This window comes from Panthera leo, chromosome A3 (genome assembly GCF_018350215.1).
Source record: "Panthera leo isolate Ple1 chromosome A3, P.leo_Ple1_pat1.1, whole genome shotgun sequence".
NCBI classification, from domain to species: domain Eukaryota; kingdom Metazoa; phylum Chordata; class Mammalia; order Carnivora; family Felidae; genus Panthera; species Panthera leo.
The window spans coordinates 31,033,024-31,046,277 of NC_056681.1; the positions used below are offsets into that span (position 1 = coordinate 31,033,024).

Below are 13,254 nucleotides of genomic sequence, written 5' to 3' on the forward strand. Positions count from 1 at the left end.
ATTCGCAAAAGGGCTTTGAGGTGAATCCAGCCAACATCGCTGGGCATTCGGGATATAGATCACATTCCATTTACAGGCTAATCTCACGCCGTTCTTTCCTCCAGAATTTACTTTTGATCTCGCATGACAGTAATAACTGTAACCGGGACACCAAAGTAAGTCCCTTTTGTACAAGGAATGGTCACCGTATAACTGCGCATGGCCCCTCCTGCCTGGAGTGGCTGGTTCTTCAGATCCTCTCCCCTCTGCTCTTGAGAAAACTCACTCCCAGCCGTCTTTGAACAGTGTCGGTTTCATCTCCATGTGTCTCTGTCCTGTGGGTTTCCATAGATCTTGACTTTTTGGCCTTGGATTAATTCGGCGGCTCAGGCATTCCTACATGGACCAAAAACCTAAAATGCTGGCCAGGCCTCTCGCGGGTCCCTCTAGAACCCTGCTTTTCTACCTCCGCAAAGGGAGTGGGGTACCTCACTCTCTGGCAGTCTCCGCTGGGAGGGGACCTGTGGCCTGGCTGATCTCTCACCCTCTTCCCAACCAGACCCTGGCCACAGAGGCTGTCCAGCAAAAGCCCCCTTGCTATCTGAAGCTGGGCTTCAGGTGTAGGACAGCATGCATATCCAGCAACACCCTCTGTTGTAGATACTGGTGGGAAAGTGTTTTCCTTCTAACACTGCTCATTCCAGTTCTACAAGGCACCTCTCAAAATACCAGCCTTAAAAATAGCCCTAACCAGACTCTGGACAGATGTATCCATTCACCTATCCAGCTGGGGCATTGTGATATAGCAATGGTCCCAGTTCTTGCACAGAGCTTCTAAAACCTGTGAATTTCCTGAGTGAGGCGGGGGGGGGGGGGGAATAGAAGTATCTTTGGTTATAATATATGGCTTGTGTCCCCGTTACTGGCACAGAGGGGTTTGAAGAGCTTCTGGGTTGGTGAACTCATCAACATTCAGGGATATAGTGCCCCCACACTCCGTGGGGACTCCATGGGGACAACTGGAACCCTCCAGACCTTGCCCTACGAACTTCATCCGGCTGTTCATTTGTTTCCTTTATAATGTCCTTTGTGATACACTGGTAACGGCTAAGTAAATAAGTAAATACATACAGACAAACATAAAAGAAAAGAGAGTAAAATCAAAAGTAACTCTCAAGTCTTTCTGAACTTCGTCAAGATCTTCACATGGTGTTTATTAGAGAGTGATGAGAAGGTCTATCCTCAAGGCAGAGGAGGGGCTGGGAACCCCTGATTGGTCCTGCCCGGGAGGGGAGGGCTGCCATATTTGGAGAGCAGCGGGGATGCCGCCTCCCCCTGCAGTTCCTACATAGGCAGGACCGTGCCCTGGAGGACACTGCTGCTGAGGCTCCAGAGACACACTTCCAGAGAGATCCCAAGGTAGGTGGGGAGCCAGAGTTCGCGCTGGGTTCCATTTCTGTGGTCAGGGTTGCTCATTTCTAATCAGACTGCAAACCATGCCGGGATTTCTTTTCTCCCACCCCCTGGCGTGGGTCCCCAGTCAGGGGACACATAGGAATGTTGGGGCATCACTGGTGTTGCGTGTCTGCTTCTGGTGTTGACAATAAAATGCTATTTTACGGTTGGCTGGTTGGGATTTTCTTTGTGCTTTCACACCCTTGTCCATGAACATGAATTTCTTTCTCGAGATCTCTGTGCTTTTGTGTCTTTAGTTTGACACACCTGTAATTTGTGTTATTATTCTTATTTAACATTTCTCCTACCAAGGAGTCTGGGCTGAGGGCACGGGGTGTGATTAATGAATGTTCGCTTCATGCTCGGCTCTCTTTGGAGAAGGCTGGTCTGAGGTCACTGTGATTAGGGAGCAGTGGGGGGTCAGGTGCCAGAAGCCTGGGTGCTCAGGCTGCTGCCGGGCGCACTCATGCCCTCCCTGGGCCAGAGACTAGACCATGCCTGCAGGGAAAGAGAGGTCACCAGGCATCCAGAGGGGACTGCACTGCGCTTGCGTTTTGCCTTTCTTCCTACGTAAGAACCAGCATCACACTGGAGTTGAACATTTTAGCACAGGTGGACTAGTCACTTTGGGAATATTGCAGGGAGCAGGTGTTAGGGGCTAAACAAGCTAACTTTTCCACCTCCTTCAGCTCTGGCACGAATGGACTCACGTAAAACCTCATCTAGGACACGGCGTAAGCACGCCCGGCTATGGTCACTTTTCCTGTGTTTCTGATCCACACCGACAAGGGTTCAGGTTCTGGAATGCCCTGAACAGTTGACCTTGGGAAGTAGATTTCCACAATAGCTATTGTAGTTTCAGGAGCCAGACGTGACAAACTACCAGACTCGGGGGCTGAGGGAAGGGGGAATATCCCCTGATGTCATCAGCAGCCCTTCAGATGCCCAGGGGCCACCTTGACCCTGGACCCTCGGCTCTCCCCCAGGCCCTCATCTCCTCTGAAATTCCTCACGAGCCCTGCTCTTTGCTCAGCTTGGGGGCCGTCGGTGCTGCCCTCCGTGCCCGGTGAGTCAAAAGCTCAAAATCTAAGCACCGTTCCCTCCTGCAGCCCAGAAAGGCCATGATGCATGGAAACTGGGCACATGGGAACAGTGTCAGACAGATCTGGATTCGAATCCACCACCCATTAGTGTGCAGCCTTGGGCCAGTGACTTACCTACTCTGAAACCCAGCACAACTTTCAGAAGATGGGAATGATAACGTACCTACCCCACGTGAGAATTAAGCTAGTCAATGCCAATGGCTGCCACTTAGTAAGTGCTCAATAAAAAGCTAGGCGACGGGGAGGGTGGGGTCACACCGCCCCCAGGGGTGAGACTGGGAGTGTCGTCTATAACACATCTTGACCCCTTGACACGGGAGGCAGGGGTCTCCTGGCCACGCTTCCGTCTCTCTCTCCCCGTCATTACCATAAAGCCCTTTAGGGTCAGCAGCCAGGTGACTTTCTTTGAATGGATAGCAGAATGCACCAGGGCCAGAGCCAGCTTAGGGCAACAGAGAATAAAAAGGGAAGGTTAAGAATACAGTCTGTGCACAGAAGCCTGGGGTTCCAACTCTTCTGGGTGCTTTCCTCCAGAGATCCCTTGATTTCAAAGACTTGGGAACACCAAAGAAAACCTATACGTATTATGTCATTACTCATTTATTTTCCCATGCATATTCAAAGGCTTTATAATTGCCAGTTGTAGCTTCTTATCTGTATGAGAAAACCAGATCTCTGCCCTAAGTGCATATAATTTCAGGCAAAAGCAAGAAACTGGGGATTGGCTTAACCAGTACAACCGGAGCATGGGAAAACTATTATGGTTTTGGAAAATGTGAACGGCGTGAGGTTGCATTCCTTGCTTAAAATCTCCTGCACACAGGAGGGGGGCAGGGGAGCCCGGGAACCCCACCAGAGAAAGTAACCGTCCCGGCCTTTGCTATTGCAGATCCTGACACAATGAGGAAGCATCTGGGCGGATGCTGGTTGGCCATTGTCTGTGTCCTGCTGTTCAGCCAGCTCTCGGCAGTCAAGGCAAGAGGCATAAAGCACAGAATCAAGTGGAACCGGAAGACTTTGCCCAGCATCTCCCAGGTCACGGAGGCGCACACGGCTGAGATCCGCCCTGGGGCCTTCATCAGGCAGGGCCGGAAGCTTGATATCGACCTTGGTGCTGAAGGCAACAGGTACTACGAGGCCAACTACTGGCAGTTCCCCGATGGGATCCACTACAATGGCTGCTCCGAGGCCAACGTGACCAAGGAGAAGTTTGTCACCAGCTGCATCAACGCCACCCAGGTGGCCAACCAGGAGGAGCTGTCCCGCGAGAAACAAGACGACAAGCTTTACCAGCGGGTCCTCTGGCAGCTGATCAGGGAGCTCTGCTCTGTCAAACACTGTGATTTTTGGTTGGAAAGGGGAGCGGGACTTCGGGTCACCCTAGACCAGCCTGTGATGCTCTGCCCGCTGGTTTTCATTTGGTTTATTGTGACATAAGCTTGCAGGCAGGCTGGCAGCCACGGGGATGGGGGGGGTGAGCAAGCCACTGAGTTATCCCAGTTCCTCTCCTCCAGACCCAAACCCCCATGTGTCCCGAAGGTACTGAGGAACCAAATATTCCCACGGGTACCCGTCTGCTTTTGATAAATGTGTGTGTACCAATCCCCTCCAGGCTCTACCGAAGGGCGGCCTTTTAATCACCACATTCTCAGGTCCCAGTGGAGGGTCTGGCACACCATCTTCCGCAATAAATGTTGGGTGAACAGATAAGAGAACGAGCCAGGGACCCTGCCACGCGCGTCACAGTATTTCCGGACCCCTCTTAGAGGTAGGTGCTATTCCCACTGTACAGATGAGGAAACGGAGGCTCCAACAGGTGAAGCGGCTGGAGAGTGGCAGAGCCAAAATTCAATTCTGGCTTGTCTCACCCCAGATTTTCCGCTCTGTGCAATCCCAGAGCTGTCTTGTGATCCCTTCCTTACTGTTCGCAAGACCCAAACCCAAACACAGATTTCTGGCGAAACCACAGAAACCCCACTTTTGGAAATACGAAACGGTCTGAACTGATGGCCATGTATCTTAATACCTGGTTACATGGAGGTTTTATTTAATTCTTCTCATCAAACTAAGATACAAGAAAGGGATTAAGGGGACACAGAAGTAAAGCTAGACAAAGGCCCAGAAATCACAGGGTAAGGCGATCTTGCCAGGCTGGTTCCCAGAGCAGACCAGATAGATGCACAGCAGGATGTGACCACGGCCCAAAGGTTTTTGTTGTGTTTTGTTCTGGTTTTGGTGTTTTTCTTTTTGTTTTTGTTTTTCACAAGAAGGATAAGTATTTGCTGTTCCTGGCTCTGAACTATTGTCTGGATTTGAGAAAGTATTTTTAATGGACATGTTTGCTTTCTAATGTTCGTTCCCCCAGCCCTTTCTGTATCTCTCTGTGTATATGCATATGAGAATCTTTAAATATACTCCCTTTACACGGGTACCGTGCCAATTTCTGGCTGCTTTTTTACTCCCACTTCGGTGAGGGGCCGTCATTTCTGTGAACCACTTAACTCTACAAAAAAATAATTCCTTGCCAAAAAGGTTCAAGAAAAGCTACGTCTTTAGGGAGACCCGACAAAGAACTCACTCATGCCCTAAGCAAGAGGAGACATGCCACTTATTATCTACTTATTAGTTACATATAGATATTACAAAATGCTAGTAGTTAATATTAGTTAAAAATAAATATATTACAAAATATGAATACGGCTTAAGTACAAATAATGAATCTAATGCTCTAAGATGCCCCAAGAGACCCTCTGGGGTGCATTTAGAGAACCCCCTCCTCTCCAGGAATTGTTGAACCATATTTGGACACACCAGCTGCTGAATATTATCAATTCTCCTTTAAAGAGAGTCTGTAAGGGGAGAAAAATGTGCATTCTCAGACAGTGTATCCTAAGTATTTTAAAACATGAATGTTGATAATGGTACCTCTTGTTCTGAGCCTCCACTGCTATCAGCGTTCTTCTCAAGGATACTTTTGGAAGGTTTAAATACACGGAAAGCCAGTGGAGAACTTGGGGGTGGGGCAGCCCAGGGTAGCGGCTTTCCCCTGGGAGCCTGGGGGCCTAGCCCCTGCCCTGAATCTGCACCGAGGAGGAGGAGGGTGGGATGGAGGAGGCCAGAAGGCCTTAGTTCTCAGACGGCCAGCACTGTGCCCACCTTCCGCTTCCACAGTCCTGTTGGATTCTTGAGCAGAGCACAAGATAGAAGTACAAGCCATGTGGGTCATTTCTTCCCTGTCCATTTTTTATTTTTATTTTTTTAATAATAACAATAGCAAGAAAGACAGAAGGAAGGATGGAAGGAAAGAAGGAAGGAAGGAAGGAACAGAAAGAAAGAAAGAAAGAAAGAAAAGAAAAGGAAAGAAAAGAAGGGGGGCGCCTGGGTGGCTCGGTCGGTTAAGCGCCCGACTTCAGCTCAGATCATGATCTCACGGTCCGTGAGTTCGAGCCCCGCGTCGGGCTCTGTGCTGACAGCTCAGAGCCTGGAACCTGCTTCGGATTCTGGGTCTCCCTCTCTCTCTGCCCCTTCCCTGTTCATGCTCTGTCTCTCTCTGTCTCAAAAATAAATAAACGTTAAAAAAAAATTTTTTTTAAAAAAAAGAAAAGAAAAGAAAGAAAGAAAGAAAGAAACTACTTACAGGCTGATGTTGAAAGAAAGAAAGAAAGAGAAGGAAAGACAGAAAAGAAAGGAAAGAAAAAGAAAGAAAGAAAGAAAGAAAGAAAGAAAGAAAGAAAGAAAGAAACTACTTACAGGCTGATGTTGAAAATTTCAGCCCAGCCCTGCTGAGTGTAACTAACCATAAGGGCACACACAGGCACAGAAGCAAAATGACTTCATTTCTTAGGTGAAAACAGGTCACAACATAGTACATTTTCTATCATTGCTGTCTTTTCTCATTTCATTAACAGTTCCAGACACCAGATTTAAGTGGGGCGTGAAGGGAATCTGTACATGGTGATTCAAATGCAGACATTATTCACGAAGCTTTTGAGACTATATGTCTTGAACATCCTTGCTGATGTTTACGAATTATGAGGTCAAGGGAAGGCTTCGGTTTTTCACTTTAGCAAAAGGTTGCCCAACACCTACTGTGTGTAACACATTGTAAGGGACCTCCGAATTATTCTTGATACAGTCATTCTAAATGTGAATAATTTCGCTAACATTGCATTCTCAGCCCCTCCAAGTGTTGACTCTTCCAAATGTGCTTATTGTAAAAGTGACATTCAAATGACAATGGAAATCCGATTGCCGGCAATCCCAGCATCTGATGAAGTCATTGTTTTCGTTTTGCCCTCTTACCTCCTAGGCCTTAATATTTGCATATACATGTGTACATATTTGCAGTAACGATGTAGCTTTTATATTCCAAATATTCTCTGGACTTTATTCTATGCTTTTTTCATTTTTGTGCCATGTTTTAGTTCTTGCCTCCCCCTACCTTTCCCAACCCATTCTCTCCCTCCTGCCTACTGTGCAACCTTCACATTTTCACTGTGCTTAGGTATACAAGGGAGGGTTTTTTTAATTTGATTGCTCCTTTAAAAAACACTATGATTGTACATATCACATTTATTCCTCAGCAGTTTGATTTATAACTTCACACTGCCTCATGAACCTCTTTCCAGTTCAACAGCGAGCTGGTTAGCTAATGTGTCCTTTCAGATTGCCGTGTAATATTCCATGGTGTAGATAGACCCTGGCTGATTTGATCACTTCCTTGCTGATGGACCATCAGGTTTTTTTTGCCACTGCAAACAATAAACATCCTTGTACATACAGCCTTGCAAAGTGTGGCTTTTATTTCTGTGGAATAGTTTCAATATAAATAATTTAAATTTTTCTAGATATGGCTAGATCATGTTCCTACGTTGCTGGAGCAATTCTCATTCCTGCCTGCCCTGGACGGTGCTAACCTGTAAGGGTTTTTATGTCACTTAAGTGTAAGAACCTGTCTTTGCTGCAAATGCCGCTCAAGTACCTTCTTTCCTTTGCAGACAGCACATCCAGATCCTGCCAAGTAACTTCTGACCACCAGCACCATTTGAAAATCCTAAAACTGTTAGCAATTCCTATTTTAAATCTGGCTTTTCTCTCAAACATCCAGATGAGAAGCCTGGAAAGCAGGCTATATAGGTTTGGGCTTTAGAGGGTGGTATATTTGCACAACTCCGTGCTCCCTGATGGCCAGGGAGGCGTGGGGTGAGGTTTGGTCCTGGCCTTGTTTTTTAGAAAGATTTATTATTTTTTTAATGTTTATTTATTTTTGAGAGAGAGAGAGAGAGACAGCATGAGCAAGGGAGGGGCAGAGAGAGGGGGATACAGAATCTAAAGCAGGCTCCAGGCTGTGAGCTGTCAGCACAGAGCCCGACGTGGGGCTTGAACTCACAGACCGAGAGATCATGACCTGAGCCGAAGTCGGATGCTCAACCAACCGAGCCACCCAGGCACCCCGGTCCTGGCCTTTTTATTAATCCGGGGTAAATTATCTGCATTCCAGTGAGAATGCCCTCTAGGAGATAAAGACCAAAAGCACCGGGTGTCAAGCACACTGTTCAAGTAGCCGGGGCCGCTCCTGGCTTCAGGGCCCCTGCAGATGGCCAGCATCTCCCGGAAGCCTTCGCTCCCCATCTCGCTTAGGATGCGCTCTGCAAAATTTAGACCTCACCCCGTGGTCTTCACGAGATGTGTCCCAGGCAGCAGCCATGAGTTTGTCGTGAGCCGTTTACACTCTCTCCCTCAAGCTCGCTGATAAGAAGAGATGAACTTGGGGCGGAGGCCCATTGGGTCAGGCGCCCCCAGTCCTACGTCACACCTTGAGATTTGGTCACTTCTTGCCTTTCCACCCAACATGTTTTCTTCATGTGCTGTGTGTGGCTGGACAAGGACACCCTAAGATGCCCGTGTGTCGCTGTGTGTCACCTTCTGGAGCCTGCCATGGTCTCAACTGAAAGATGAAGAGCGGGGGCCGTGTGCCCCCACACAGGCAGTGATAGGCTACGCACACTGAGCGGGTGATCGAGGAGACGCACAGACACGGCATCCTGGCAAATTTCTGTTCCCCCAGCGGAAAGCTCAGACGCTGCTCTGGCAAACCCAGCTCGTGCCGGGCGTGTGTGCTCATTCTGCCCCAAGACCGTGCAGCCGGACACGGCAGGCGACGCCTTCCTCTCATACCCTTCCTCTGGCAGCAGATGGGTTACAGCCGGGCACCCAGTTTCCCCTTGGAAGGGAAGGGAGCCAAACTTCCATGTCACTGGGAATGACGGGCACCTGCAAAAAGAATAAATCAAACATTCCCAGCGAAACGAGAAGAAGGCATTATGTCTCTGGGACACCTCTAAGCCCATCCCAGACCATTCAAAGTCTACTCATCAGGTTTAGCTGTTGCTCTTGTCAAATGGGAGCCTTCACCTGGACCCATGGGGGGCCTCAGACTGCATAAGTCCCATGTACTAACCATTCCCAGTCTAAAGGGATCTTTCTGGGGGCTACACCCAGTCCAGAGCTGACGCCCCCCCCCACCAAAAAAAAAACAGCTTTTCTTTCAATGTTTAAGTGTCACTGCGTCCTCAAGCTGCTTCCCCTACCCTGGTCAGAATGTCTTATCTCTACCCACCACCCACCCACCTGGTCAGCCCTTGGAATTCCCAGATCTTATTTTAATGGAAATCTTTTTGTGGGAAAGCATTGCTTTCTTAAACAATAAGATTGTTTTAACTCTAGCAGGCTTCGCTATAAATTGTGGAAGGAAATTGGCAGAAGGCCAGAGAGGAACTTGAGGAAGCTACAAACAGGTCAGGGTCAGAGAACCTACCACAGCTGGCCTTTCTGGATGGAGGGAGGTGGGTAAGAGTGGGAGGTTGGGGGAGAGGGCAGGGGCCTAGGAGAAAATACCATCCACAGAGAGAATTACACATGTGAGTTTATCAGAGGTGCCGTCAGCATCCAACAGGGTGGGGGTGTTATGCCCCCAGGGCTCCGGGTTCTAGAAACAACCTTCAACACCAAGGAGAGAGAATTTCAAGGACTAAGCAGAGAGAAGTAGGGTCCTGGAAATTCCTATATCAGCTGTGTTGTACTTGAATTTCCAAATCCACAATTAGAGCTCCTAATTTGTTTTAACTGGCTGTTTTGACTCAGGGCTACTTAGCAATCAAAAACAAAATGAAGGAATTATACCATCTGCAACATTGTGATTTATAAGATTTTGGTCATCTAGATGACCAAAATACATTTCTCATATATATTTGGTCTTCATCCTTGGTTCTTGGCTCACAGCTCCCCAAACCCTTGGAATTTGCTGAGCAAGATCAGTGGAAGCATCTTTGGTTATAATACTTGATCTCTCGTCTTCAATTCCTGAAATTGCTTCACAGCCACAAAGGTGAAATGGGTGTCTTGTGATTCGTAACCAGCCCCTTCATGAGTTTATGCTAATGAGGTGACTTGGAAAGCACCTACAGATGGGGGCTGGTCGCCAGGGAAACCAATCCTGATGGCCAATGAGTTAATCCAGGTGCCCAGGTAATGAAGCCCCCATAAAAACCAAAACGGACAGGGTTGGGGAAGCTTCCATGTTGGCGAACATGTGGAGATCTGGGCGAATTGCGAATGCTGAGAGAGCATGGAAGCTCCAAGCCCTTTGCCCGGACCTTGTCCTGTGCATCTTTTCTGTCTGTCTATTCCTCAGTTATATTCTTTTACGATAAACCACTGCCCAGGGCCAGTTTCCCGGAGAAGGTTGTTGCAGATATGTGAGGGACACTGACAAGAGCCAAAGAGATCCACAGGGATCTGACCAGGGGATCTGCTATGGCTGTGTAGCCACAGTTAATTCTGTGTGTTACTTATTGACTTCTCCTGTGTTCCCGTGTAGAAGGAAGGGCAAGTATACTACCATCCCATCGAAGGTCTACACTCCCCCGAGCTGGGCCTGGGAGCCTTGACGGCTGTCATTTGCCTGCACTCCCACCCTCTTCAGGGACAGACCAGCAAGGCATCTCAATACTTCCCAGTCCTGAGATGATGGGAGAAAGAGAGCTGCTTTCCAGGAGATTATCCGCCGTGAACTGGAGACTGTTTGGAGGTAGGAGGCTCCTCTTAGCCTCTCTGTGCTGTTGTGCTTGAGAAGAAATCAGTTTCACAATAAGACAAAATTTCTCCATCTGAACGGTCAACTGAACTCCACTCTGGGGGTTTCTTCTCTAGCCCAAAGAGGTCTCAGGATAACGTGGAGTTTCTCAGGGGCAGTTCTATAGAATGAAGAAGTTGAAGAGGCAGAAGACCTGAGCTCCAGCACTGTCCCATGCCTGGAGTCTTTGGGCCAATCATTTCACCTGTTTGAACTTCAGGATTTTTTTTTTTATCCATAATGGTAGGTATAATACCACCTACCTCACGAACATCAAGTAAGAGGATGGATTCGGAAATATCTGGTACAAAATCAAGGTCAATTGCATCAGCATTAATGAATGGATCACCGTGACCAGATAAGTAGAATCTAAAATCAGGATTGTAAATACACTTGCTCATGTCCAAAGAGAGCACAGTTTTCCTTCCTTTTCCTTACGTTTAGGAAATTGTGTTGCTGTGCGGGTTACTTGCTGTCTCAGGCTGGTTGCCCCCAGGAGTCGGTCCTGAGACCAAAAATCCATGTACAAGTAGTATATTAGGGAAGTGAACCCTGGGAACATTGGAAGTGAGAAGTAAGGGGGGAGTGAGCAAGTTGACTCCGTGGGCAACAGGAACTTCATTTTGCTGGGGCCTTCTGGGAGGCGGCAGAGAAAATGTGTTCAGAGTTACCCCACTGGAGGGCAAGGGAGCCGGGGAATGTATACACAAGCACCTCCCATCATTGGTTGTGGACCACTCCCAAAAGGCATATGTCCAGCCTGCTATTTGCATGGTTTGAGTGGGCTCTAGACAGTGCCACTGCCTGGATGGTTCCATCTCCTAATGGTGAGAGTTAAAGGCACAGGAAGAAACAAACACAAGGGGTGCCTGGGTGGCTCAGTTGGTTAAGCAGCCAACTTCACCTCAGGTCATGATCTCGTGGTCCGTGAGTTCGAGCCCCGTGTCGGGCTCTGTGCTGACAGCTCAGAGCCTGGAGCCTGTTTCAGATTCTGTGTCTCCCTCTCTCTGACCCTCCCCCGTTGATGCTCTGTCTCTCTCTGTCTCAAAAATAAATAAACGTTAAAAAAAATTTTTTTTAAAAGGAAACAAACACAAGACAAGGACACTTTAACACCCGAAAATGAGCCCAATCTGACCTTCAAACTTTCTGGGTGCCCACCCATCCCACTAAGTGCCAGATGCCATTTCACCTGCTTTTATAAGGGATATAAGGGACAGACGATTTCACAAAGCCAAACCTGGCCAGTAGCTCACCTTAGCCTGTGTATCCCAAGTGCTGGTGGACTTCCTACCTCCAGCTCAAGCCCGAAAATAAAGAAATGCCTCTAAACATGCTTTAAGTATTTTTCTAGTTGCAAATGGTGCACCGTAGTTTAGTTTGAAGGCCTGGTAAAGAATACACTGGAAATATTGAATATAGTATTTCACCTAAAAACTAGGGCAATCGTTTAAGGAAAAAAAAAGAAAAAAAAAAAGATGTTCTTGTTTAGCCAAAGAGTATGCCCCGAAGCATCAAAAGATGTGGTGAGAGTAGCTTCAACTTCTGATGATAGAGATCTTTCAGGAAAGAGGTGTTTTATTGGTTCGTCTTGACTGAGTGTTCAAGATAATGAAGACGCGGCCAGCTATCGGCTTCGGAGTCTACCGCCTCCGATATACAGCCCAAACCTACCAGGCCCGAGTGCCTAGAGGTGGGGGGACGAGACGTGCTACCATCTGAATGTGTGTGTCCTCCCCAAATTCCTGGGTTGAAATCCTACCCCTCAGTGTAATAGTATCAGGAGGTGGGGCTTCTGGGAGGTGATTAGGTCACGAGGGTAGAGCCTTCATGAATGGAATTCGTGCCCTTATGAAAGAGACCCCAGAGAGCGCCCTCGCCTCTCCTGCCACGTAAGGACACAAAGAGAAGACAGCCCGCTGTCTCTGAACCAGGAATCTGACAGCATGAGACACCGAAGCTGCCAGTCCCATGATCTTGGACTCTCAGACTCTAGGCCTCTGAGGAGTCTGTTGTTCAGAAACCCCCCCAGTGTGTGGTGCTTGGGCTTAGCGGCCCAAACTGCTGAAGATGTGACAGGATCTCTGAGCTTGCAGGGCAGTGATATCTGCTATGCAGTTTCTACAGCAGCAAAGGTCTGGTGGTTCCTGGATTTGGGGTGCTGATCCCGACGGCTTCCTATAGAAGGCCACCCACCTGCCTTTGACCCTGCCCCAGGATCCCAGATTCCACAAAGATCTCCCGCTTCCCATTGAAACGTCTTTAACACCTATCTACAGTACTGCACTATCTAACTTTGTTGACATTGCCTCCTTCTGTGTATTCCCAAGCAGAATATAGATTCCACAGGGATAACAGCTGGAATGTCTGCTTCTTTTGTATCGCACACAGCACCTAGCCCAGAGCTGAGTGCATCAGCCCAATGGATGACGGAGTGAATGCCACTCTCTTGCCTGTGGAAGGCCCGTTTACTCCTTCCTAACTGACCCTCCTCCCACCTGGGAGATTCTGTCAGGGCTTTGAAGAACTCATTATGGGGCGCCTGGGTGGCTCAGTCGGTTGAGTGTCCAATTTCAGCTCAGG

The 13,254-nt window shown here is 48.2% G+C and overlaps 1 protein-coding gene across 1 annotated transcript; it reads left to right on the forward strand.

Annotated features, from left to right (window-relative positions):
• Positions 1-1,302: 1,302 nt before the first annotated feature.
• On the forward strand, positions 1,303-4,968 carry PRND (prion like protein doppel). Its single transcript, XM_042931547.1, has 2 exons — positions 1,303-1,398; positions 3,427-4,968. The coding sequence occupies exon 2, from the start codon at positions 3,438-3,440 to the stop codon at positions 3,972-3,974; it is 537 nt and encodes a 178-aa protein (XP_042787481.1). The 5' UTR covers positions 1,303-1,398; positions 3,427-3,437; the 3' UTR covers positions 3,975-4,968.
• The last annotated feature ends 8,286 nt before the right edge of the window (positions 4,969-13,254 follow it).